Source organism: Gasterosteus aculeatus, chromosome 7, assembly GCF_964276395.1.
Source record: "Gasterosteus aculeatus chromosome 7, fGasAcu3.hap1.1, whole genome shotgun sequence".
Lineage (NCBI taxonomy): Eukaryota > Metazoa > Chordata > Actinopteri > Perciformes > Gasterosteidae > Gasterosteus > Gasterosteus aculeatus.
In genome coordinates, this window is record NC_135694.1 from 23574271 (window position 1) to 23599362 (window position 25092).

General features: G+C 45.0%; 1 protein-coding gene across 7 annotated transcripts in view; it reads left to right on the forward strand.

The window, feature by feature from the left end:
• The first annotated feature begins 366 nt into the window (after nucleotides 1-366).
• stard13a (StAR related lipid transfer domain containing 13a) overlaps nucleotides 367-25092 on the forward strand; it is a 37879-nt gene continuing 13153 nt past the window's right edge. For 2 of the 7 annotated variants that reach the window (XM_040182255.2, XM_040182256.2), the window contains exons 1-5: nucleotides 367-499; nucleotides 1191-2040; nucleotides 5066-5182; nucleotides 8010-8189; nucleotides 9314-9344. In XM_040182255.2, the coding sequence (XP_040038189.2) occupies nucleotides 1339-2040; nucleotides 5066-5182; nucleotides 8010-8189; nucleotides 9314-9344 (1030 nt within the window). In that variant the 5' untranslated portion in view covers nucleotides 367-499; nucleotides 1191-1338. Of the gene's footprint in view, nucleotides 500-672; nucleotides 2041-5065; nucleotides 5183-8009; nucleotides 8190-9313; nucleotides 9345-18132; nucleotides 18673-22974; nucleotides 23565-25092 lie in introns of those variants that run through there. The other 5 variants (XM_040182257.2, XM_040182258.2, XM_078106561.1 and 2 more) reach the window with 4 other exon arrangements.

Sequence of the window (25092 nt, forward strand, 5' to 3'; positions counted from 1 at the left end):
GCTAAAAAAAAAAAAAATCCGTTGCCTCAGGCATCATACATCACTGGGTGAAAAGGAGGAATGGAGATTGAAAGCTGCGACTCAGACGCCGAGCGTTTTCATCTTATTCTTTAGATGTGCGTTAAGTTATTTATTCAGTTTGATTATTCCACAACAGAGCTCTACGTTTTCATTTGCTTTCAGTGCATCATTTATTTTTCTCTCTCGCATACGCTTGCAAAGCAATACGCGCGCACACACACAAACCCACGCACACACACTTGCACAGGTAGCTCAAACACCTGCCTGTGTAACTCACCGTCTTCTTGTTGAGCTAATGGAGGGGAGGGGAGAGCATTCCTCACCCTTTCCTTTTTTCTTCCTCACAGCATTTTGTATATTTTCAGAGGTAAACTCACGGCTTCATGCAGCGTTTGAGCTTTGCGTTGCCTCGGATATCCTTCCGACTGCTCTGCTGGATGTGCTCTTTGATGACACAACTTACTTACAACGACATCTGGTATGTGGAATTATGAGTTTTGTCTTTCTATAAAAAGCAGCCTATCGTTTCTCAAATGTTTTTTAATAAGCAGATTGCAGTTGCATATGCTTAGTTATGGCTGTCTAGATTAAGACATTTTTTTGTATTCAAATTAAGATGAATGAGATGGAATTCATGTAGAATGCTTTTTTTTCCACTGACACAGCAACTGTGCAGGTGGAACCTCATTTATTTGTTTCACTTATACATGCTGTTTGTGATATGACTTTTACCTTATTTATTTAAGACCATCCACTGGGTGTTTGAAAGAAAAATGAAAAAAATTGCCAGGCAAGGAAATTGTGTGTTGGCTTGAGCCCAAAATATCCAGCATGAAAATGTGTTGAAAAAGAGTCTAGAAAAAGTCTTAAAAACGTCAGAGTAGTGCGCTAACTACTATCTAGTATTATATAATATCCACAATACTCACAGAATCCAAATAGTGGGAATTTCAATTTTGCTAAAATGGTTAAATTGAACTGCAGCACTGGGCCACGTCTTACTGAGAGGAAGAAGAATATCGATTGGTTGATAAACTAAGTGTCAACAGCAGCTGCGTCTGTAAGCAAGTCCAGACCTCCTCATCTATTTAACAGAAACAAACGTGTGAACATGAATCAATTTGCCCAAAGTTACAACCTGTCTCTCCTGTTTTATCTCCTCTCTCCAGCTCAGGTATCAAAGGACGACCCTGGGCCATTCAAAATGTGTAAATATCCTCCATTCGCTCATTATTTTAGCAGCTGTACGCGATCGGACAGTTCACCCGGCTCTGCTTGAGTGAGCCTCCATTGTGATCGCCGCAAAGGGCTCGGCAGATGAGGACCGGCCCCGCCGTGATGCGTGACAGTCCAGACGCTGAGGTGCCTGTTCCCAAACAGTCCACCAGGCACAATCACCCTGTGGGCGCCACTTTGGAAGTTCAAGTTCCCCTCTTGACTCGAAGCTCCAGCATGTCTGAACCCGTTCCCCTGCGACGTTGTGCTCCGGGTCCAGTTGCCACTCACGCTCAAAGGTGGAAGCAGCTGAAGGAGGACATCAGCTATCCCTGTGATAACACTGAGCCTGCCTCAAAGCACAACGGACCCACTGAACGCAGACAGAGTTCAGACGTGCCTCCTGGAACAGGTCACGACATGGAGAAATGCTGCTGCAACCATCTCCCGGCGTCTGGGATCCCGCCGCAGGACCGCTTGGATCTGCCAAGAGTGGTGAAGCACAAGCCGAGTGCCATTGTGTTCTGTGGTTGTGAGTGTAGCCCTGACAACCAGGTGACGTCTGACAGCGGGGATTCCTCCCCATCCGCCGCCGAGGACGACTTTCCCCAGGCGTCACAATACAAGGAGTTCCTGGTCAGTCGTCACAGGAGAAACTTGAGCAGGAACAGGAAGTGCTCGAGGAAGAGACAGGATGCACAGCCTAATGGTGCAGCGGCTGGCAGAAAGACCACCGACGGGGGGAAAGCCGCGTTCACAGGTGGCCTGGAGGAAGAGGAGCCGCCGCGGAACGACGGGAAACAGGTGAGAAAAACAAGACCGGAGCAGAGTGATGACACTCGCCAAGAAGTCCTGAAAGCGATCCAGTAGCTTCACGCTCGGGGCTGTTTTCACTGCAGACGAGTTGACCTCTCCAAGGAGGAGAAGCTCTCATGATATTTACAACAGCTCTCTTTTATGTAAGCTTCACCGGAAGCCATGGGCCTGAAACTGAATCAGCTAAATGGAATTGAGCCTTCATTCATTTCATTATGTAACAAATCCATCAGGGGCGGCACGGTGGCGTGGTGGTTAGCACTGTTGCCTCACAGCAAGAAGGTCCTAGGTTCGATTCCGCCCAGTGGCCTTTCTGTGTGGAGTCTGCATGTTCTCCCCGTGTCTGCGTGGGTTCTCTCCGGGTTCTCCGGCTTCCTCCCACAGTCCAAAGACATGCTCTGGGGATCAGGTCAATTGGGGACTTTAAATTGCCCGTAGATGTGTGAATGTGAGTGTGAATGGTTGTGTGTCTCTGTGTCGCCCTGCGATTGGCTGGCGACCAATCCAGGGTGTACCCTGTCTATCGCCCGAAGTTGGCTGGGATGGACTCCAGCCCCCCCGCGACCCTGTGTGCAGGATAAGCGGTTTGACAATGGATGGATGGATGGACAAATCCATCAGTTAAAAAATAGGCCCATTTTGAAACCTTGAACCTACTTTCACCACTTGAGGGCAGCAGATTGTCTGTAACTGCTCTACCGCGCTGCCTGGACGCTTCGATTTATTTTCCTATTGTCCATTGTTTTACTTTAATAACTATAAGTATATTTTTCATATAATTATAGTTTGATTGCCAGCTGGGAACAATGTAAATTATCGCAACATTCACATGCGAGGCGGTTGCAGAAGGTTGCAGAATCCATAGATGCAGAAATGTGTGCGTTTTTAATTTGTATTACAACGCAGTGATGTCAGTGGTTTGATTACGGCTGGTTCATCTTTCTTACATTCATTGCCCTCTTCCTCTTTTTCTTCTTCCTTGTGTTACGTGAAAACATAAAATCTAATCATAACATATCCTTTTATGCTACCAAAATATATCGATACAGAGTTCAGAATATTCTGGAATATTTATGTTTGAAGGGAAGGAGGAAAAACGGAATAAAACATTTTGGCCGCTATAAACTAAATCATAAATTCTTATCAGTTTTTGCCTGGCCTGGCATCGCCACCTCCCAGCATGCAATGTACCGGCATCGCATGTACCGGCGGGCGGGCGTCCGTGGTTGTAATAGTGTGAGTCTGCCCCCGACGGCGTTCTCACACCTGTCAGCGAAGCCCTCGGATGCCGGCACGTTCCCACAACAGTCCCCTGGCACACTCTCTCCTCCCCTGTTGGACTGAAATGAAAGGATTAGTTCTCCGCTCCTTTTGTGTTATCGTTGCTAGAGATTGACCAAGTAGCTTTTAAAGTCACTTATTGACAGACTTGGCCAGTGCTCATTTGAATACCTGTTAAGTCAAAGAGGCCCCATTGTGGTTCCACATTCCTTGAATATGTTGGTTCAGCCGGTTTAGGGTCAAAATCAAAAGCTGCATTTAGAGGAAAATGAATCGTACAAATTCAGCTGTCAAACTTGAGTCCGCTATCAAGACATTTTTCGTACCATGTCCCGTTTGTGTAGGTCCCCGCGGCCCATTACGGTCTCAACTAATTGAGCTGCAGCATGTCGGACGTTTTCGGACTACGACCTGTTTTTCATAGACGGTGTGACTTGGTTATTTTCAAGATTCATCCCTTCAATCCCAGAAGAAATAGCGCAAATTAGGCACATTAGGCTTTTGGATTTGGAGGATCAACTGAATTTGTTTGCAAAGTGAGCCGCTTACTTCCTCTCCACTAAATTTCCATCTCGTAACAGTACAAACACAATGTTGTCTTAGATTCACGCACACTTACTGCACAAATCGAGGACAGCCTCCCTTCCTCACTCAGTCGTGCTTCGGCTTGAGGACAACGGCTGTTTTAGCCTTTCAGACTGACAATAAAATAATCTCCTATAGCAAAGACACAGTGAGCTCCACCCTGTGTTAATCCTGTGGTCAGAAGCCCATTAACATTTCATGAACTTTGAGAGCACTCTGCTGTGAATAGAAAGTGTGCAAATGGGATTCTATGGGCATGCTGTGTGCATTTGTGTTCACGTTTGTGCGTTTTACTTGCCACCCAGCGCATGTTCGTGTTTGCAGTTACTCCCGCCAGAGAAAAGGCCTCCACTCCCTCTGTGCTCTCCCCTCGCCGCGGCTCCGTACCCCATAGTGAGGGTAAAAATAGCACCCTGCTCGCACATAGACAGCCCTCTGTGTGTAGGAATCTGGAGACGTGGGGGCTGTAACACACAGGAAGCGGCTTTACTGCCAAAGCTGTTACTGCAGATATTTTTTAAACTGGTCAACGCGAAGCGTTTGGGGACCAGCAGTGGACGGAAGGGTGTGTTTGTGTGTGAGCGGGTGGGCGGTTGGGTTGGTGAGGCCACGCTTGTGTCTGTGCGTGCATGTGCGTGTGTGTGTGTGTGTGTGAGTGAGGGGGCTGTTTTTGGACTTGAAGCTCCTCAAAGGGGCCCTATGTGCTGCTATCAGCCTGTGGGACTCTGGGATTGGCAGCGGAGCCCAGAAACAAAGCAGTTTGTTCAGTTCCTGGAAGGCCAGTGAACAAGTGTCTCACTCAGAGTGCATGACCAATGCGTGGAGAGGGGACGAGAGGGGAAGTGAGGGTTTAGGTATGTGCGTGACCGAGCCGTATGGAATGGACGGATATTACACAAACACATACAGCACAAATAGTCTGCGTTGGCTACACAGATGTTTTTATTTAAAGTGTATTATTGAAGTTTCGAAAGCCTCTCTTCTCATTAAGGTGTCACCTCCTCCACGCTGCAATGATCGTGTGAGTGGCCCGGAGGCAGTGAAGGGCGGAGGAAGAGGAGCGCGTGTTGGTTCAGGTCCGGGGGACCGGCCTACATCAGTGCGAGGTTATCCTCGGGGTTAAAACCATACTCTCGCGTGTGTTCAGGCGGCTGAGGGCGACTCCATGACCCTGCTGATGGAAAAGTTAGATCACCTCCATGAGGAGATCCAGGACGTCCAAAGCGCTGATTCCAATGCTGAAGAGGAGCAGCAGAACAACGCGGTACGTCAAGTACAGTTAAATCATGTCAAGTGTGATTCAGTTATATGATGCTTGAACCGGCTTTCTATATGAATCATGATAGAAACGGCTAACAAACGATTAAATAAACAAATGAGCAGTCCAATCATAAAGATGAAGTCCAGATGTTGTGTGGATGGTGAATCAGATTGAAGTGGAGTGAATTAGACTTAAGATAGATATAAAACGGCAATTTAGCTAAATAAACAAAGTTCCATCTCTGGTTGCTTAGTAACATACACACAAAAAAGTGAATCGATACTTAACATCACACCAAACACGGCGCACAGACTCAAATGCGAAGAATTTACCACTGAGTCGACCTAACGTGCACCACAAACACGTTGGCACCACTTAGCGGAATGAGTTGCCGGTCGATCAGTCTCTCCCTTCTTAATAGTCGTAAATCAATTCAGGATGGGCTTCAAGCCGGCTGTTTTTCTGCCATTGAAGCTCTTCTTAAAATTTCTGACTCGACCGGCCTCCATCTTCAAACAGCACCAATCCTCCCGGAACTACGGGTCTCGTAGTGAGAGCGTATCTTCCTCCAGATTATCATTCCGTTAAAGCTTTATTTAAAATAACTTCTGGACGGAGGCTGTGGCCACCTCCTGTGCTTGGCTCCTCTGTTCTCCTCTCACATTACATTCCAGCTGCCTCGTTCTTTTTCTCACCAAGGAAAAATCTGGTAACCTCAAATAGCTCTTAAACCAACAGCACAGAACTTTAGGAATTCTTATAAAAACTCTGCGTTGAATCAAGCTAATCTTAATCAAACTGTCTGGCGAGCCAGTAAAAAAAAGCGTTAAAATAGACACTTTTAAGTTTGTGTGTCATGTTATACGTCAGGTATTTTTATGAAACGCTGAAGCAACTTTTATATGCAGTGGGGATACACTGTATGAAGCAACTCATCCGGGTAAAAAAGGTGATCCAACACAATGCAATGATCAATAAAACGACAAATCAATGATGACGTTCAGTTCTGCTGCCTGAATTGTACTGAAAAATAAGCAAAGAGACTTTTCATCCCGAGATTTAAAACAATTTATAGGGTAATAAAGATAAAATGACTCCAGCCCTGAAGGTAACGCCTGACTTGTGTCTTTTTTCGTCATTGACCAAATAACAGGCAGCGACCTCCGTGTATGAAAAGTGAAGCCAATCCGAAACTTAATCAAAATGTTATTCTTTCCTTGACTATCAGGGGGAAACTCCTCCGATTCCATTGAAGAAGCCGGATTGTATTGAAGTCTTTGAGCAAATGACTGTACCTCTGACTTTACGTTCTTCAGTACACATGAGTTGATGGTTTAACCAACTAAGCATGATGTTCATTATTAAATTATGGTCCCGAAAAAGACAAATGGAAAAAATGAAACTGGCTGGACTACCAAAGCGCTTTGTTCTTTAGTACTTTCTTGCCTCCAACTGCGTCACTTTCATGCCACTGAGTGCAGGAAGAACAACTGCGCCCCAAACATCAGAGGACATTGGCAAGAACTCCAGACGTTTTTTTAACCAACTTGATGATCGCCAAATCTTCCCTTCAAGAGTAACGAGCGTGGATTGAATGTCAGTTTGAACCGCACTTTGTTTTTGTGGATACGACGTCCACGATGCAGCTTTCTAGCGGCGGCCGCATAGTTACATCATAAGAACAGCATTATGCTGCTGTTCTTATGATGCAAACGCTCCACGGGGGCCAGAAATGGACTTTTCAACACAGACGCGCATTGTATCTTGTGATGAAGGGAAAATGTGTCTCTCTGTTGGTGCGTTTGAAGGGTGAATTCTTGCATGCTGTCCGTGGAAATGTATGTCGTTCATCCTTCGCTCTCATTTTCACACGCGTCCATCTTATCGGCTCAGTTCAGGGTACAGTTGTTGAGTCACGAGGTCAGCCAGGGACGGACTTTCCCGTATTGTCTCTGAGCGGAGATAAAAACGTGATACGAGGATGTGCTGGCTGACGGGGGGATTTTTCAGAAAAGAGAGAAGGGCAGACACATCACCAGCAGTGTCTTATGACTTTAGAAACTCCCCACCAACGCCAGCTACGCTAAATACTGCACAGAAACCCAGCGGAGATACAGAGAGCTGCTGAAGAGCAGGTGGCTCGGGGAAGAGAAATAGCTACATAGAAACTGACAATTAATAAATGAACAATAAATGGAAAACAATACATGAGGTGAATGTGTGGCAGTTTTTTCCTGTCAGCACTTATTATGAATAATAAATACAGTTTCTTATATATTGTGAAAAAAAATATCTTCGGAGAGGAAGAGGAGAGGGAAAACAATATGAATTCAAATGTCACTAACCTGAAGGAACGGATATGGGAATAACATCAAGTTAATGATTCTTTACAGTTGATGATGTTATACAGAGGTCAACATGTTTCTGGGTTGAAGACCTAACATGGAAAAGAAATGGATCCCACTTCATTTGACTAATGGTCACTCAACTTGTATCCCTCATTAGTCTTGATGACAAAAGTCCCGTCAGCAGCTTTCGTCAACATGACAGGAACTCCCCAGTGGAAGTTTTTCCCGGAGATATTTAAATGTCCACTTATTCAGGGAACTCTAAGGATTTTTCCTTTTGATGCAATCGTATCTGTCAACTGCTGATTCCAAGTACAGCACTGAACTTTATTAAATTATTTTTACTGCAATTTGACGAACTAGCCAGAGAGATCATGCAATATAATAAGTCTCAGTCTCAATTAGCTTGATAAGGTTCGGGTTTGAGCTTAATAAGCGCATTCTCTTTGCCCCATCCAACTTCTTCTTATCCGTCCTCGCAGGGGGCTTCGGTTGCGGGCGGGCCGGCGACTCCTGCGTCATCTCAGGACGAAGGAACCACCAGAGCTGCGGAGAAGCTTGAGCCGCTGACCAGGCGGCGCTCCCGACCTTTGACCCGCAGCAGGCCGCTGACCCGCTCGTCCCTCTCGTCCCCAACGCATCGGCAGGCTCGACGGGTCAGGGTGAGCGAGGCTGTCCCTCTGTGGGGGAAGATCCGGGAGTGTTTGCGATCTGAGAAAAAGTCTACCAGGTCTTTGTAGTGCGTTCTGAGGGAAAGTGTCTCAGGCTCAGTTTGTGCGGCTTAATCGTGGGCAGTTGCTTGTTTGATCTTTATGCTGCTTTGTGTAGTCTTAGCCTTACGCATTTTGCTTGCTTCTTTTTCTTTCAACCGTCTCTCGTCCTTCTCTCTGGGCTTCCATCCAGTCTGCATGTGCCCTGCTGTTGTGTAAATAAGGTGAAATGCAAAAGGATGAGACAGCTCTGCTCCATCCGGCAGAATGCGAGGTCATCTTTCTCCTGTGTCAGCACTGCGGCAACAGCCAACCACAAATGCAGCACAACATGTGCAACCGTCGGACAGACGGCGAGAGGTGCAGAGCGGGAGGGAAATGAGGGAAATGGTTCAATTGATATTTCATGTGTTGCCAACAATGGCAATTCCACTTCATAGGGTTTCTCCGAGCTTTCAATAACATCAGCAGGTCTTCATCGGTGGATGGACGCTCTGTTATTATGGCTGTTGGTTTAAAAGATGGTTTCAGCTATTTGATGTGACAAAGACATCCGGCAAACCGTCACTTCATATGCCAGTTTTACGTCTTTAAACCTCTTAAAGAGATGGCATGCCTATGCAGAATATATCGGTGCAGGCCTTTTGCCAAGAGTCTTCGCTTTATTTCCTCTGTCAATAGTCTAGATATTGAATATTTGCGTCATGCATTGTTGCTCGTGGATTTTACTGCTACTGTTCTTGATATTTTTCCAATTTAATTAGATGTCAGTGGGTTTTCAAACGACATGTTCTTCACATTTCCAATATCAATAAATTCTGTTTGACATTCAAACAAATGAACTGCTGGGGCTTTGCGGGTTTTACTATCATTGTATAACTGTACTCACTTAAGACATATTTTCCTTTTGTAATTGTGCGTTGTTTCCCCGGTGTAGCTGCTGCTGTGAGAGTGAACTAGGGTAACTGAGTCTTTGGCTGAATTTTATTGTCCAGTGCTCATGTCAATCCAGGGGTGTTTGTGTATTTTTTGCTGTTGTTCTTACTGTGGTTTATTCTCTTTTTTTTTCATGTCAGGCTGCTTCCAGGATGACCAGTGGATCTGCAGGTATGTGGTTGGAGGGGTGGAGGAGGTGGTGGGGGCGATGGGTGGGGGGGTGTTCTTATGTGCATTCAGTATCCATTCGGTTTGCCTGTTTGCATTCCTGCTTTGGGATATTTTGGGACGTCTCCCACATGATTCCCAGCCAGTATGACAAACCTCAACCACCCAGAAGGATTGATTTCTATTAAAGAACATGCAATCTTTGCCTGTGCACATACACAACACATGCATATTCAGGTGCACAAACAAAGATACGTGTGCAAGTTCACACAAAAAAACAAATAGTTTATGCTATGAAGTTGTGGTTTGGTGGAATGTGTTGTGTTATAACACTTGGAAGCTTATCTTACTTTACACCACAACTAAAAAAAAAAGGTTTTCCCACTGAGAAAACCAGTGGTTTTAAAAAGAACATTAATGAGTTTTTGGTTTTGTTTGGTGATTGAATTTTTTGCCTTTTTTTTTTTTTTTACTTTTCCCTCTGGGACGCAAGAGACGATGATACGAGAGTCTGAGGAGATGATTAATGAGTCCAACTCTGACCTCTGTCCATATCTCTTATCCTCAGCTTCCCTTTTTGACTGACATGCACAGGCGTCATGGCAACTGTAGTTACCGACGTCTCCTACGCTTGCCGCGCTGCGGGATTGTTCATTTTTGTATGTTTTCGTCTGCATGTGCGTGTTTGTGTGTGTCTGTTTGTGTACATGTTGGGTTGTTTCCAATGGCCACGACCAGGAGTCACATTACTGTCAATACTCCACGGAGGAGAGGTGCATTCTGGGTAATGGGACCCCAGAGTCTGCGAGAGGTCAAAGGTGGAACGGTTACTGGCGTACTACGCGGTTGAATGTTTGTGTGTGTGTGTGTGTGTGTGTGTGTGTGTGTGTGTGTGTGTGTATGTATGAGAGACAGAAACATTTCATCCAAACACTGCAGCACTGAGCTGTTTGGGCTTTCGGGCTTTTCGGGTTTGTTTTCTCTCTATAGAGTGTTTATTTTCTCCTCTGATATGAGGAAACAAGTTAGCTGTTTGACAGAGATCCTGTTTAATCCGTCACGTGTGTGTCGGCCTGTGTGGGCCGTGTCTCATGTGCAAAGGCACAGGATACGACGTGCACGTATCTGTGCTCACATAGCTGACGTTCAGTCTGCTCCCTGCCAGATAAACAGGGAATTCCTCTCAAGGAGATTAAACCAGAAGTACTGGTGTTCGTACATGTGTTCTCTGCGGGGGGGGGGGGGGGGGGGCGGTCGGTCATCTCATCAGGCTGGAGGTTTTTGTAATCATCCACTGCGTGTACCTTTTGATGTTGTTATTATTTTTTGTGTATGACGGAATGCACGGCATGACGGTGTGTGGTTTGAATCAAACTTGTCCTGAGGAAAATGTTTAATCTCGGCAAAGGATTTATTTTTGAATACATTTTTTTTCCCGAGTAGTTAAAATACAACAGTGGTGAATTGTTTTATAAATGCTTGAACACTTGATTTGCATTTTAGTGATTTCTTCATCTTATGGTCACATAACAGATGAAACCTAAACCCTACTACACGTGCATGGAACCAATTGTTTTCCCCTTTTAAAAACGTTTAAATGGATCTGTCGTGGGTAAAATGCATTTATTTAAAAATAACCGTATTCTGCTTTTTAAATGCTTACTCCTGAAACAAAGGAGAGACCGCCACATCTCCTTTGATTCATCTGTTGCGCTACAGAAGGCATCACTACTACTTCGATGTACTCGCTACTCAAAGGTTTTAGAAGAGTGCTGCCATTCTAGAGCAGCTGGTAAGCCTCAAATGACCTTGGCATGAACCAAACTCACGCTAACACACATTGCGACACTTATTTACTTACTTACAGATTATTAAAAACCAACATGATTCAACAGATTTTTATGTTATTGGAAAGTGTTCAGACAGGCTGTGTGTAATCTCGATTTATAGCGTGTGAATCCTTTTAGTGTGTCCCTCGTCATTTCTTTAAATAGCTTTTTAATATGCCTGACTGCAGAGATTCGACTGTTTAAGAGCTCAAGCACACTTCTGACAAGATTTCTCGATGTTTAACCCAAAGGTTTTTCCCCTTGTTTGTAAAGTCCATCCCTTCACTGACATTTTCTTTTAACTTAAAAGTAAAAAGTGCAGAGGGTTTGGTCCTCCCATGTATCTAAGGATGTCAAAGGTGTTTATATATCTGTGTGTGTGAGACTAAAAAAAACTTCCACCGCTGTGCTATGCATAAAATACCTCACACAGAAAAACAGTTGGCTCAGCAATTAACTTGCAATAAACCTTTATTAGCTTAATTACGGTACCTTTTTGTAGTGTTTTTGCGTGTGTATTGTTAGCTGTGGTGTGTAGTCGCTGCAGAGTGCACACATTAAGGCTTTGTTATGCAAGGAGGTCCCTTATTAACTCTGAGGTTAGTTAGTCAGCGTATGTGTGTGTGTGTGTGTGTGTGTGTGTGTGTGTGTGTGTGTGTGTGTGTGTGTGTGTGCGCAGCACTGCTTTAAAGTCTGGAAGTGGATTTGGCTGAAGTCCCAGTCTTCCATCACCTCACCCTTTTCATTTTTCCTCTGTCTGTCTGCCCTCTGCTGTCTTTTCTGATTGTTTAAACTGTAACCCAACCCCCCCAGAGAGAGTTTTATTTTCCCTTTTTCTTCAGTGTAGTTGTTTGCTTTTTTACATATTTCTGTCTCCCTAAATCTCTTCATCAATCCTGTATTGCAAGGACAGGAAATCGCATTAATACACAGAGAATCACACTTGTACTGTAAATCTACGGTATATTGCTACTATCTCAAACGATCTAACCGTACCTTTCTTTCTAGCCGCAATTGTAAAATCCCAAATTATCATTTGACTTTTTATTAAACTTACTTATCAACACACAACCTGTAAATGCTGACATGTTAGTGTCTTATAAATCTATTACGGGGGAACCTATCAGGAAAAAGACTGAGCAATATTGAAATTTATTTGAAGCTACGTTTGTTTTTGCTTAAAACGTCAAATGTTTGGATGCAGTGACTTACTAAATGCTCTGCAATGTCCACCAGCTAGTTTCTCTTTATGCGGCTGGTTAGGCAGCACGATGGTGTATTTTAGAGCTTTGTCCCTGATTGCCGCTGTCTACTACGGATGGAAACAACACAGTAACCAAAACAGTTACAGGCCATAAAACCAAAACAATGCGCTGAAAGATTGTAAAACCGTGTTTGTGTGTAGATGACACACATATGAGCGAGTATTTGTGAGCTCCCTGCAGACTCTTGTTTGTTTGTGTGTGGTCCTGCAGCCCCACACCAGCCCAGAGAAAAGACTTGAGGAAGGAGGTCGGTCCTCAAAGACTTTCCTTCTAAAATGCTTTTTTTTTTTTTAACATCTGAAAATCTCACTTATGTGTATATTGCCCTTTTTAAAATGAGACACCCAGCAACAAGGCCTCCTATCCGCATGTGAGTTGCACTCCAATGACCTGAGGAGTTTCCTGTGCAGCCATTAGCTATTGTTTCCCATCCCGGCACTGCTGCTTCCATACCATACCTCGGCTTTCACACCCCGAGGTCTTTCTGCAAATACAATGTCGACTCCACCCTGTCCACCTCAGTCCGCTTCCCAGAGCCACACCCGGGTTGCATCCTCTCTCCTCCTCGGCTCCCCGGCCTCAAACAGCTCACAGCGATCGACGTCTCCTGCTGAAGGCATCGGGGAGGGAGTCTGAGGGAAGGACATTCGGCTTCGGCACCTGAACCACTTTCCTCACGGCCCAAGTTTCGGATGGATTTGACCAGAGCAGCATCCCGTCTTTGATGTGATACTCTGGTGCACGAGTGCTGCAAGGGTTGTGTTAACAACATCTAAATGCTAAATTATTGTTTTGTTTTTTAAAATAATTGCTCTATGATTAAGGATATACTTTTTTGTGAAAGTCTATATTCAGTTTAGTTCTTTATATTTCTTATCCAGAAGCAAACTTATCTTTTCCAAGAAGTTACTATTTTGCCAAATATACAGTTTCAGCCTTTGTTGTGTTGCCGAGGGCAACGAACACCATCACAAGTGAACTCATGAACAGATGTTGGAATTTGAATCCTGCAGCAGTGATCTTGGAAATGCTTCTTGGGGAAGTGAGCACATGGAACTACTATGTGAATCATTGTATGTGTATGTTTGTGTATGTATGGTTTCGTGTGCTCTCAGGGATCACGTGATCATAATGTGAGTTAAGAATTAAGGTCGAGGTCACACGGTGCCATCTGTTCAATAATTTCATTTCATCGTATGGTTTTTCCGCTCGCAGAGCATTTACTTGAGAAATGCTTCCATCGTATGAAGATTCTTCCCCCGTCTGGATTCCTCTTTTGTTTAGACATTTGGTTTTGATTGTAGTGCAACCAAAGATCGCAGGTAAGCAGTCGTTGGGGGGAACATGCAGCATAAGGGCCGGCGGTTTTATGCATGCGTGTGTGTGTGTTTCGGTCTAAAGCGGTAGAGCCCAGTGAGTCGAGCCGCGTGGCCTGAATGACTTAGTGTTTCTGAAAATAGAACGCAGAGCAACCACGGAGACCGCGGAAGGGATGAGGAGGAGAAAAAATGAGCAGGTACCTGAGGAAGAGGAGGCGGAAAGGGAAAGAGGTTGCACTGCAGCGGAGAGTGCGTTGGACGAGATGTGGGTGTCAGTCTTTGATCACTTGTCCTGTTAAATCATTGGTCAACCTGAAATCACCAACCCAGAACCGGCCGGGATGCTGGAAGTTTCTTGTTCAGAATGAGAAATTCATTCAAAATACATCCGATAATGGCGTTAATTAATTCATGCATTCCCCTCATTTTTTGTGTGTGTGTTGAGTTAATGATGTTTAGGCGGATTGCTGATGAATCCTCTATAGCTATTAGAGACAGATACTACTATAGAAGGCCATGAGCATCTTTCTTTCCAACGTTACAATTTGAAAAGCTGAAAGAATTTGACAGGAAGAAGAGGGAGAAACTCCTCCTCCTGCTGCAGATTCTCCGCCTCTTTTTTTCTTTCTTTTTTTTTGCCTCTAAACCTGCCTTCTCTCAACCAGCCCTGCTGTCCATGTTTGGATCCGCTGCGAGATCCGATCACGTTGGACACGGCCACGCTCTGCGGTGTGTTAGCTCTGAGGATCTCAGATGTCGGGTTTGTCCAGAGAACGTGTCCATCCATCCTGCTGCTTTGATTGGCTGTTTTCAGCCGTGGAATGTGCTAAGTCGGTGTTTTGATTGGCAGCTGCTGTGAGAGGTAGTTCCTGTGGTGCTTTCTCCCCCTGCCGTGAGTGCAGGTTGACCTCAAGGACCAGCTCACCGACCCCGTATCATAGCTTTCAACATCGCAGAGGACAAATTCAAAACTGACCCTGGATCAAAGTCACTTGTAGTGTTGTGGTTTTCCCACAAAAGTTCAATTTCTGACCCCGGGGCGTGTTTTCTTTCTCACTGGGTGATTGTTCCCTGCACCTCAATGTTGTAACATTGGGGTTGCTTTAAAGTGTCTTATTCGGCGTTCGCTTGTGGTTTGTGCAAAGAAACAAGATGGCGACGGCCGAAATATCGATCCAGCCCGTAGTCCACAAACCAATGGGGAGCATTGTTGGGACCACGTCCACTTAACATATACAGCCCTTGTTTACATGAAAGAGATTTGAGAAAGAATGCTTGAAACTGAAGCAGCGGGGGCTGTGATGCCCTGACTTTTATGGGGCAATCTTCAATATTTAAGAGCCATATACGTTTATTTTACTGGCAGAGTTGCTCTTCCCAAGACTCTAAAGTTAACTGAATCCTACATGTACACTCGATTCCCCTGTGAAAGAAATGGTACTTATGTTAGAGAAGACTAATGTGGGACTTTGGGATTGGTCCATAAAAGGTTTTTGGCTCAATCAAGCATAATTCTGGAAAGAAACGTTTTATATTTATCGTTTATCACATTTTGCTCCTTTTTGGTCAGTTTTCTGTGCATCCCAGTATATTTTACACAGAAAGAAGTATCAGTGATTAATGTCAAGAAGGATTTAATAATACGCTGAAAAAAGCGAGTGGTACTTGATCCTCTCCTCTTCAGAGTTAAGTCAAACTATTTTGATTATAAGCCTGTTGGGCCTGAAGATGGCTGTAAAAATGTGTGTCCCTTAATCCTGCTGCTCACACATGACATCATTTCCACAGACACAAGTCACAAGGAAATGTCTGTGTGTGTATATGTGTTTATTTATTCAAACTGTACACATATGTATCCACTTACGCATTACTTTAGGCATACTTTGTGTTGCTTTCATGTTATTTACACACGTTAGTATGTTTAAGTCTCTTTGCGTCACTCCGTCGGGTACCTTCAGGGTTTACGTTGCACTTTCTGTGTTTCAGGGTTGTAAAACGACTCATTGTGGCGTATGTGTGTAGCAGGTATGACGTACCTTCAACCGCACTCGCGCACTTGTACAAACAACTGGAAAAATTCCCCAAAAATGCAGATGCAATCTGTCACACTGACTGTATATCTACATATCTACCACAAAACTCTGCTGGCCTGCTCCTTCTTTAATCCAAGACAGTGCTGGAAATGAACAGCAACAGGCCAAATAATGACGGCCCATTCTTAAAGAACCTTTTATTTGAATTAACAAAAGTTCATGTTAGTGCTTATTTGTATTATATTGAGATCAACTTCAGTGCTTCAATTGGTTTGAGATCCTTTGACTTTGAAGGTCCAGCAGTAGCATTACAAGCCATTGTTGTACGGGTCTAACTATTCAGTGCCTTGGACAGATGCATACATCTGGTATATTCCACTTTCTGCATGTTTTTCATTTAATTTGTCTCCTGTCTGTGAGTGACAGACAAATTGTGACATGGGCTAAGTTCTTTCTGAACATCTAAGACACCAGGAATGCGTCTGATACATGCAGGAGGCTCCTGAAGCTTCTACCTTCTGTGTGTTTGGTCTGTTTTTGTTTGTTATGACTCAAGACATTTGGTGGTTTATCTTGTGCCTATTTAAAATGCACACGTATTAAAGGATTTAGTCACAAGCAGTCCCACTTTTCAACATCCTAATGGCTCATACACAGGTTCACCACCTAAACTGATTGTTTTTCAGTTGTATTCAACATGATTGGTTTCTCTCAAAATGTAAAAGCTGTTTCTTTTGAGAGATTCTTGGCACCATTGCTCACATCAATGCTGAGTATGCACAATTCTAATTCAAGCTCACATATATAGAGCTCATTCAACCTTTTCAGATGGCATCATATAATAGCATTATAACACTAAATGTATTAAAAAAAATGAAAATCAAATCAGAAAATGTTTTGCTCTTTAATTAAAATAGAATACCTTCTTTTTAAGCATCAATAGCCGTTTTAAACATCTTCCTCTCGTCTCCAACTTGTTTTATATTGTGAAAAGCTATTTTCAAATCTGGATCCAAAGAGAAAAGACGATTTCATCGGAAGTATTATCCTATGAAGCCTTTAGCCGGTTATTTCTTTCTTCCCCTTGTCCCATGTGTTGGTGGTCTCATCAATCGACTGCCCTGGTCCCCCCTCAGCTGCTCAGCTCCTTCCTTCTTTCACTCGTTGTCAAGTCAGCGACTCATTGTTCATCGTGGTTTCCCTCTTTAACACTTTCCCTCTCAGTCAGCTAGCGCCAGGCGTGAATCTCTTCTGGCGTAACTCATGAATATAAATCACCGGGTCTCCCCACAGCTGAACAGTCATGGCAGGGAAAGCAAGGCCATGAACCCCTTAACAACCTTCCCCACCAACATAATGGGGAATCCAATCCAACTGCAGAAATCCGAGATTGGGTGAAGTTTAATTTTTCACCCCCAAGCGATTTATTCATAGCAGAGTTAATGACGGTCGACCACCCCAGCAAAGTGGTGTTCCGTGTACAGATAAGCGCGGGATTCTGCTGACCGCTCTGAATGTCGAGCATGTTTTTCGACAGGCCGGAATGTCGATTTAGGCCTCGGCTCACGGATCCGTGCTGACCTGGAACTCAACGGCCACGACCAGGACATCCGATGGTGTCGGGCGGACGACAGCTGAGGAGTGTCCCGGTCTGTCTGATCACCCTTGTCTGGCATTCCTGGGATAACACGGGAGTAACTCAGAACTCAGAGCGAAGCTTTTGACCTGTCAGAGCGGTGAATGTGAGTCCCAAAGAGAGGCGGCCCAGACGGGTGATGTTTGTGCACTTTTTATTCGGGTTGTCATACTGGAGTAGACTCCACTTTGTCTCCGAGCACATACTCCTCATATTGTGATGTCATCACCTATAAGCTAATTATTTGTCAATTTTCCTGTTGTTATTTCTATTCCTGAGGATAATTAGCAAATTGAGCTGTTGGGACATTGGCCCGAGTGTCAGTTACCGCATTGAATTTGCTGCTTGTTCTTTAAGGTTTGAAGCATGAATCCATTCATTGGAAAAGATTGGAAGAACTAGGAAAAAATAAGGGTTTGTAGAGCTGCTCTCTAAAGGTCAAATTGTGTGAATTAATTACCAGAGATGCTAAAGAAAGCTCTTCCCGGCAACACATCTCAGTTTCAACTTGTGCGCATGTGTGTGCGTCGTGTGAACGTGTGTTGCTAGTGTGTATCAAGGGGATTGAAAGAGATCCTTGTTTGGGTGAGTGGGTGGGTTCGGGTCGTGGAGAACATTAAGGTTTTCTGTGTGCATGAGAGAGAGAGAGAGCGAGGGGGAGAGGGAGAGAGAGAGAGAGGAGCCATGGGGAGGGGGGAATCCGCCTCTCACATCTGGCTCGCCATGTCACAGGTCCAGACACACACGCACAAGTTATGCTGAAACAACTGCTGCACCTTGGCTGTGCACCCTGAGACGCGTGGACCGCAGAAATGCCGGAATAATCCAAACTGGTGCATCTTTGGGTTGACGAGAGGGTCTCGATCCTCCCTCCGCCGCTGCAGGAAGGTGACGCAGCTCGAGAGAAGCTCCGGATCAGGTGAAGCGGTGACGACCATTGCGGCAGCCGAGACGCAGCAGCCCGCCGCGCGCGCGCGCTCTCGCGCCCCGTCCCGGCCTGCTGACAGCCGGCTCGGTCTCGCGCTGGAATTTAAAAGGAGGAATTGAGGAATAACGGGTATCGGCAAGGGGGCTGTTTTTATTTATTTATTTATTCATTTTAATTATGCGTCCGGCTGCACCGCAATGACGACCCGGCGCCGCCCCGCAAAGCTACAGCTGCGGCGGTCGATCAGCGAGCAGCTGCGGGACTCCACGTCCAAGGCTTGGGATCTGCTGTGGAGGAATGTCCGGGAGAGACGGCTGGCAGGTCAGAGAGCCAAAACAACAACAACAACAAAAACAACAAGTGAAGCTTGTTTCAATATCGGAAAGTTTGTCACCATGTTGTATCATATAACCCTTTAACGCAACTCATGGTCTGGTAATTGTTTTCCGACCTCATGTACGGTCACACTATTCTACCGTATTTATATCAGCCTCAACCCTAACTTACCATCAAAGGTGTTTATAAAGTTTATATTTATATATAACCCCCTGTCTAATGCCTCGAGCGTCACGCGCGGCGCGGTCCGAGATATTTTGGGAAGGTCATTGTCAAAATTAGTGCTGAAAACAGCGCAGGCATGTGCTGCGGACAGGAGGCAAGCGGGGGCTGCAGATGCCAACTGCTCAGCATTTGGTGTCCCAATCTGGATAATGGTTTTTATTGCATCCTCGAGAGAATGATGGAAGGTGGGGGAGGGGGAGGGGGGGGGATTAGGCATTTATGCATATGGGAATGGAGACAAATACCCTATAATGCACCACGTTTGCAGGGTCAGTGGGTCTGTCTCTCAACTGTACGTCAGAGAGGAGGAGGAGGAGAGAGAGAGGTGCACCTGTCTCCCATGTTCAATGTAATTACAGAGTCCTGTCCCTCGTACGCAATTTACAAGATGACAATCGCACATTGACTCGCCACAAACCACCAGGCCACACCGTGTCAGGGCCTCTTGGGTACTAAAGTGCACAGCAGGGATACATGATCTAGTGTCACCAGCGTGAAGGTGTTTGAGATCATTTTGACTATCGCATGCTGGTTAGCTATGATGTTGGTTTAGGGACGCCTTGCATGCAATTATTCAGAGAGGGATGCCGGTCAAATGGAGCAGCAGAGAGCACCTGCTGCCCCAGTAATCCTCTTTCCCCTCATTTCTCACCCCTTCATCCCGCCCTCCAGACAAAGCTCCAAAACAACCTCACAAACCCAGAGCTCCCCCTCCTCACTGACCCCGCTGCTTAACCCATCAGCTCAGGACGCACTCAGTTCACATCTGCGTGGATCGCATTTTCAGGTGGGGGATCCTTAGAATGTGAACATCTGGCTTCACCGTTACGCTGGTATTCAGCAGTGCATTTTCCACTTTCCATCATTTAGTCAGTGCAGTGGTGTATAAGGTAGTTCAGTTTGGAAGACGGTGTAGTATTGGTCAGGGGCAAAAGCTTTAGATCATCAATACAACACATTTTGCGACGTGATGTTTAAATTGAACAGAAATAAACGTGAGGACAAGAGCACACACAGCAGAGCGCTTTTGTGCGGAAAATAACAAATATTTTCTTAAAGATCATTTTGATTATGGTTCTATTTAATCAGCTTTGTGTTTCTGTGTGTGTGTGTGTGTGTGTATAAAATGAGAATACATAACAGCACTTGGATTTAGAGGTAATCCCACAGGTTTTTAGGTGAACGGTGGAGCTCGGGTCTCCCTTTGGGTGTGGGATTTGTGGGTTTTAGCTGCTTTGGTGTGAGTGTGGATGTATGTTACCTTGAATCACCTCTTTTCATCTGCTGCTGTCCTTAAAATACTATGAAACCAATCAAATTATACCCAATATACAGCCAATATTGTAGCAAAGACGTTTCTAACGTTTCGAATGAGGTGAAACATTCATATATTTGTTTGGAAAGAGTTCACAGCAGTTCTGTTCTGGTTGGTTCTGGTTCGGGAGTGCTCCATATGGGGGACGATAAGTCACTAAAGGGTTGCCTCTTCAGTTTTCCTGCTCAGTTTCTGTCCTGTAAGTGAGAAGGAGATGGATATCGTATCGCTGGCTGCTCACAGCCCACCCAATGCCAATCCATTTACACACATCTAAATAGCTTACTGTCACGTGAGTCAGCACGCTGGACCCTGCACCACTTTGACCCTTTGCAAAGTGCTCTGGATAGTGTTTTTTTTCATTCATCTGTCCTCCTCAAGAGGCCTGTATAAGGAAATTGAATCATATATTTGATTTCCCGCCTTCAGACGGTTCACTTCTTACAGTGTATGAAATGCAGACTAAACAGATCTGTTGTAATAATTCTAATGACAAATCAGTTATGTGTGCGTGCGTGTGTGTGTGTGTGGGGGGGGGGCGTCTGACCTCAAGTTGAATATGCAATGTCCTTCCCTTCACATGCATCCCCATCCCACAGTGACGTACCTCCCTAACATGAATTAAAACCACCCCCCTATATTGTTCCTTACTAGCAAGTCACTACTCAGCCGGACTGGGTCAGAGTTTTGACTTAACTCTTCTACTGCACTTCATATCTCCCCCAACCTCAACAAAATTCATGAATCGCCATTAATTGAGATCAATGAATTTCAGAATGTGCGATGAATTAGTTTTTTGTTTTTTCATCTATCTAATTAACTGTGATTAAGTGTTTATCTGTGGAAAGAAGCTGTTCCTGTGCCTGGTGGTTTTGCCGTACAGTGCTCTGTAGTGCCTACCAGAGGGGAAGAGATGGAACAGGTTGTGTGGAGGGTGTGAAGGTCTACAGTAACCTTTCTGCCCGTTATCTGACTCTGGAGGTGTACATATCCAAGATGGAGAGCAGGCTGGAGCCAGCTGTTCTCCCTGCAGACCTGATGATGCGCTGTAGTCCTGTAGTCCGCTCCTGTCCTGATTAATGGCCGGTATAAGAAACCACACGGTGATGGAAGAGAACAGACTGGATGATGGCTGAGTAGAACAGGACCAGCAGCTCCTCGGTTGAGCCTTCTGCTTAATGGTGTCGATGCTGGAGGCCCACCTCAGGTCCTGGGAGGTTGTGGATCCCATAAACCTGAAGGTCTCCACAGCAGAGACAGTACTGTTAAAGTATGGTGAGCGGGAGGCAGTCTTGGGGAGCTCCTCATAAAGTCTACTGGTATTTCAATAGCAAGAGCAATTGTTTAACCTCACCGTCCACGACCGTTGTGCCGGGAGGGAGAAAAGCAGTGTGGAGAACACAGATCCCTGCGGGGCGCCAGTGCTGGTGGTCGAGGTGCTGGATGTTTCCCAGCTTCACCAGATGACCGGGAGCTGATGTTGGAGTTTCCTGTTCACCAATAAAAGTGCAAGAAGCACGTTGACGACACATAGCTTTCCTTATCGCTAACATTTTTTTTCCCATTTTTTGCAGCAGTTGAGAAACCGCTAATTTCCAGCTTGATGCTTTTCATCAAATGCTGCGCACTCGTTCCTTTTCAACATTACATTTTTTGTTGTTTGTTAATTTCTCGCCACATGTCAAGCATACAGGTAACCTATCATCGTTAGCAGTGAAAGCGAATGACTATCCAAGCAGAAGCCATTTATTTATGTTTTATTGACTTTTCTTTTGGGGATTTATCCAGTGATAGTTCACCAAGGTGGGATCAGTCACGATCAGCCAGCTGCAGGGAAAGGCACGCGACGGCGGCGGAATATGATGCGACGTGCGTTTTATATTTTGGTGACACAGTATCCCCTCAAAACTCCAAGATCAGAGCCGTTCCTTTTGAAAGGTTGTACACTGTGCAAAAAGTGTATTAAAAACCGCTATTGTATATTTTTTTGTGGAAGCCTCAAAGAGACAAAACACCATGCATCAAGTAATATTATTAAGGAACAATACAATTCTTCTCAAGTATTGTTCAGCCGTCTTTCAGTGTGTGGTGGAGAAAGCTTCTATTATTGTTACGGTTTAAGAAATATGAGGAGAAGGATGAATACCCTTACGTAGAGCAGGCATCTCATCACAATGCAGAATCAAATAGCTTACCTTAGAGAAGCCCATCGTATCATTTTGAGAAAGCTATTATTTATTGGTATTAACACTACTAGTGGTTATATCTTGGGTCATGGGTATAAATCTAATGGCATGGATTTATAGAACTTTTCTCATTTCACTCAACTTTATTAACAATTGGTTTGCCGCAGTATTTTCCTCCACAACCGACATCATTTCTATTGTTCTGCCCTCCCCCATGTCACAGTGGCAGATGTTCTTTGGCAGAGTGTATTCTCTTCCTGGCCTCACTGTAATCCGATCCCATCTAACATGGTCTGTTCTCACACCTACATGTGCGCAGTTGCCCGAGTTCTGTCTGTGGCACCGCTCCAGGATGCAGGGCAGTGCTCTGCGAGCTCTCATGCCATTGGCCGCGTGTCATGTGACCAAAAGGAAAAACCTTGTGAGAGTCTGTTAGATTGTAATGTGTACGTTTGTGTTTGATTGTGTGTGTGTTTTGTTTCGGGGGGAACAAAGTTGTCATGCATGCCAATTGGTGTCGTGACGTTTTGTGTTTGTTCAACTGAGTTGGAGGGAGGATGCATTTGGGAGGGAAGGCGATCTGGCTTCCAGTGAGAACATGTTAGAGACAGGAATTTAGGAGGTGTGCACTCACAACAACTCATCAGGACGCGGGGGGAGGAAGACTTTTAGGTTAGTGAGCTTTCAATGTTTTGTTATGGAGGCTGTGGACAGCAGTTTCGCTGTTATGGACGATAATTCAGCAACTATAAACAGCGTGGCGAACAAAGCAAATGCTACAGGAAAGGAAGAGGCAGCAAACGACAGGCTGGACCCTGTGGACGGAGGGACGGCCGCCAAAGACGAGGACGCCAGGGACGAAGCAGAGAGCGCTGACGCTGTCGCGGCCGAGGACAGCGAGGACGGTGCTGACGCTACAGGCCGAAGGGGCTTAGAAAACGATGAGCTCATGGACTGCGGGGATCAAAGTGCCAAGGACGAAAGGAACGGGAGTGACGGTGACGGCACCAACGAGGGATCTTGTCTGGAGGCCATGACCTCTGACGGGCAGGACCACTACCTGAGGCTGGGCGACACCCCTCGGCGGCGCTCCGCCCTGCGCCTCTCACGCATCATTGCCCGCAAGCAGCTGCTGCAGAGGCTGGCAAGAGGTCAGGGTTAGAGAGAGTTAAATCACAGCGGCGTGATTATGGATGTGACCGGTCTCCCAGTGTCTGCTTATCAGATTAGTTGGAATCTTTTTGTCTTTTTGTACAAACGAGAGACGGAACATGAATGGATCTCACGCCGCCATTATTGTAAGGCCGAGACTTGTATATTTTGATTCTACCTAGTGTCAATTTCTTATTAGTGTTATTTCTTTCTGTGTGCAGATTAAAACTAGGTAATCTTTGAGATAGAAAGGTTGTCACTTTTTCAAAATTCAGAATTTTTCCACATTAAATCTTTTCACTGGAGGCTTACTTGACTGAATGAATACCTAACTTTTCTAAGCACCTCATCTATCATCTTTTTTCTTACGCTTCTAATTTGTTTTTTTTCCTTTTGGCAAGATTGTACACACCAAAGGTCAGTGTACAATCAGAAATCAAAAATCAAAAATGTCAGTACACACCCTTCTTTTCTGGTTTTAATAGTCAGACTTATGGAGCGCCCCTCCTCCAACTACTACACAACACGTATTCCACGGCTCCTTCCTCAACTTCCTGTTACATGACTTAAGTTTCCCGGGGAGTGAGGAGAACATCCCGCCATTCATAAAGACGTTTGTTGAGCTCTCTGTTTTTGCTCCTGTTGCTCCTGTGTTGGAACACTTAAAAGAGATCACGTAGTGTGGTGTGTGTGTGTGTGTGTGGTCTTTTTGTTGCGATTTACCATCTTACATATGAGTGCTTCTATAAGAAAGCAGAAAACACTTCAGGTCCGTTTTTTTATTCCTCTGCAAGCCAATTCTTGTATGAAGCATCTAAGAAAACTGATGTGTTTGAGAGAGATAAAGATGACAGCTGCGGCAGGTGAGGAATGTAGTTGGAGAAGCAAGTTTATTCCTGTGCTGCTTTAGTGAATTATGGAAAGACGTCGCTGCATTCTCTCCCAAGTTGCATTCCGCTTCTTAGCAGAGTCTCAGACAGACTTCTATACTATAAAAATAGGAACTCACTGACGCCTTATCTGACACCTCTCAAAACCAATCGTGTGATTAATATGAATATTTAGATATTTATATGTGCTGTTACATGATCGATTTACGTATAGCCAGTATTGTTCTAATAACAATAATTAGTTACAATGTTACCTGCTCGACACCTCTGCTCGATTTAGAGACCAGCTGTGGAAGAGAGTTTTAGGAGCTGCAATGTTTCAATGTTAAGATTTGGCGTTAACCAAAAAACTAAAAGAAAAGAGAATATCTGACTTCCCTTCACATACATCATGTGATCATAGCCTGAAGAGCATTGCTTTAACAACCTCTGCTGGACGGCTGTTAAACATGATCTTCATAATTCATCCTAACTCATAGCAGCACATAAACAAGGCTGTCTAAACTGTGGCGACCCAAGTCAGTGCTGCACGGGAGACGCTGGCTCAGAACCTGGACGGATTCTAAACCGCGTCGATTTAAAGCGCGTTCCTGAGGGCTCGACATCATCGCAGATGAGCTGTAAGGGAAGGACATGT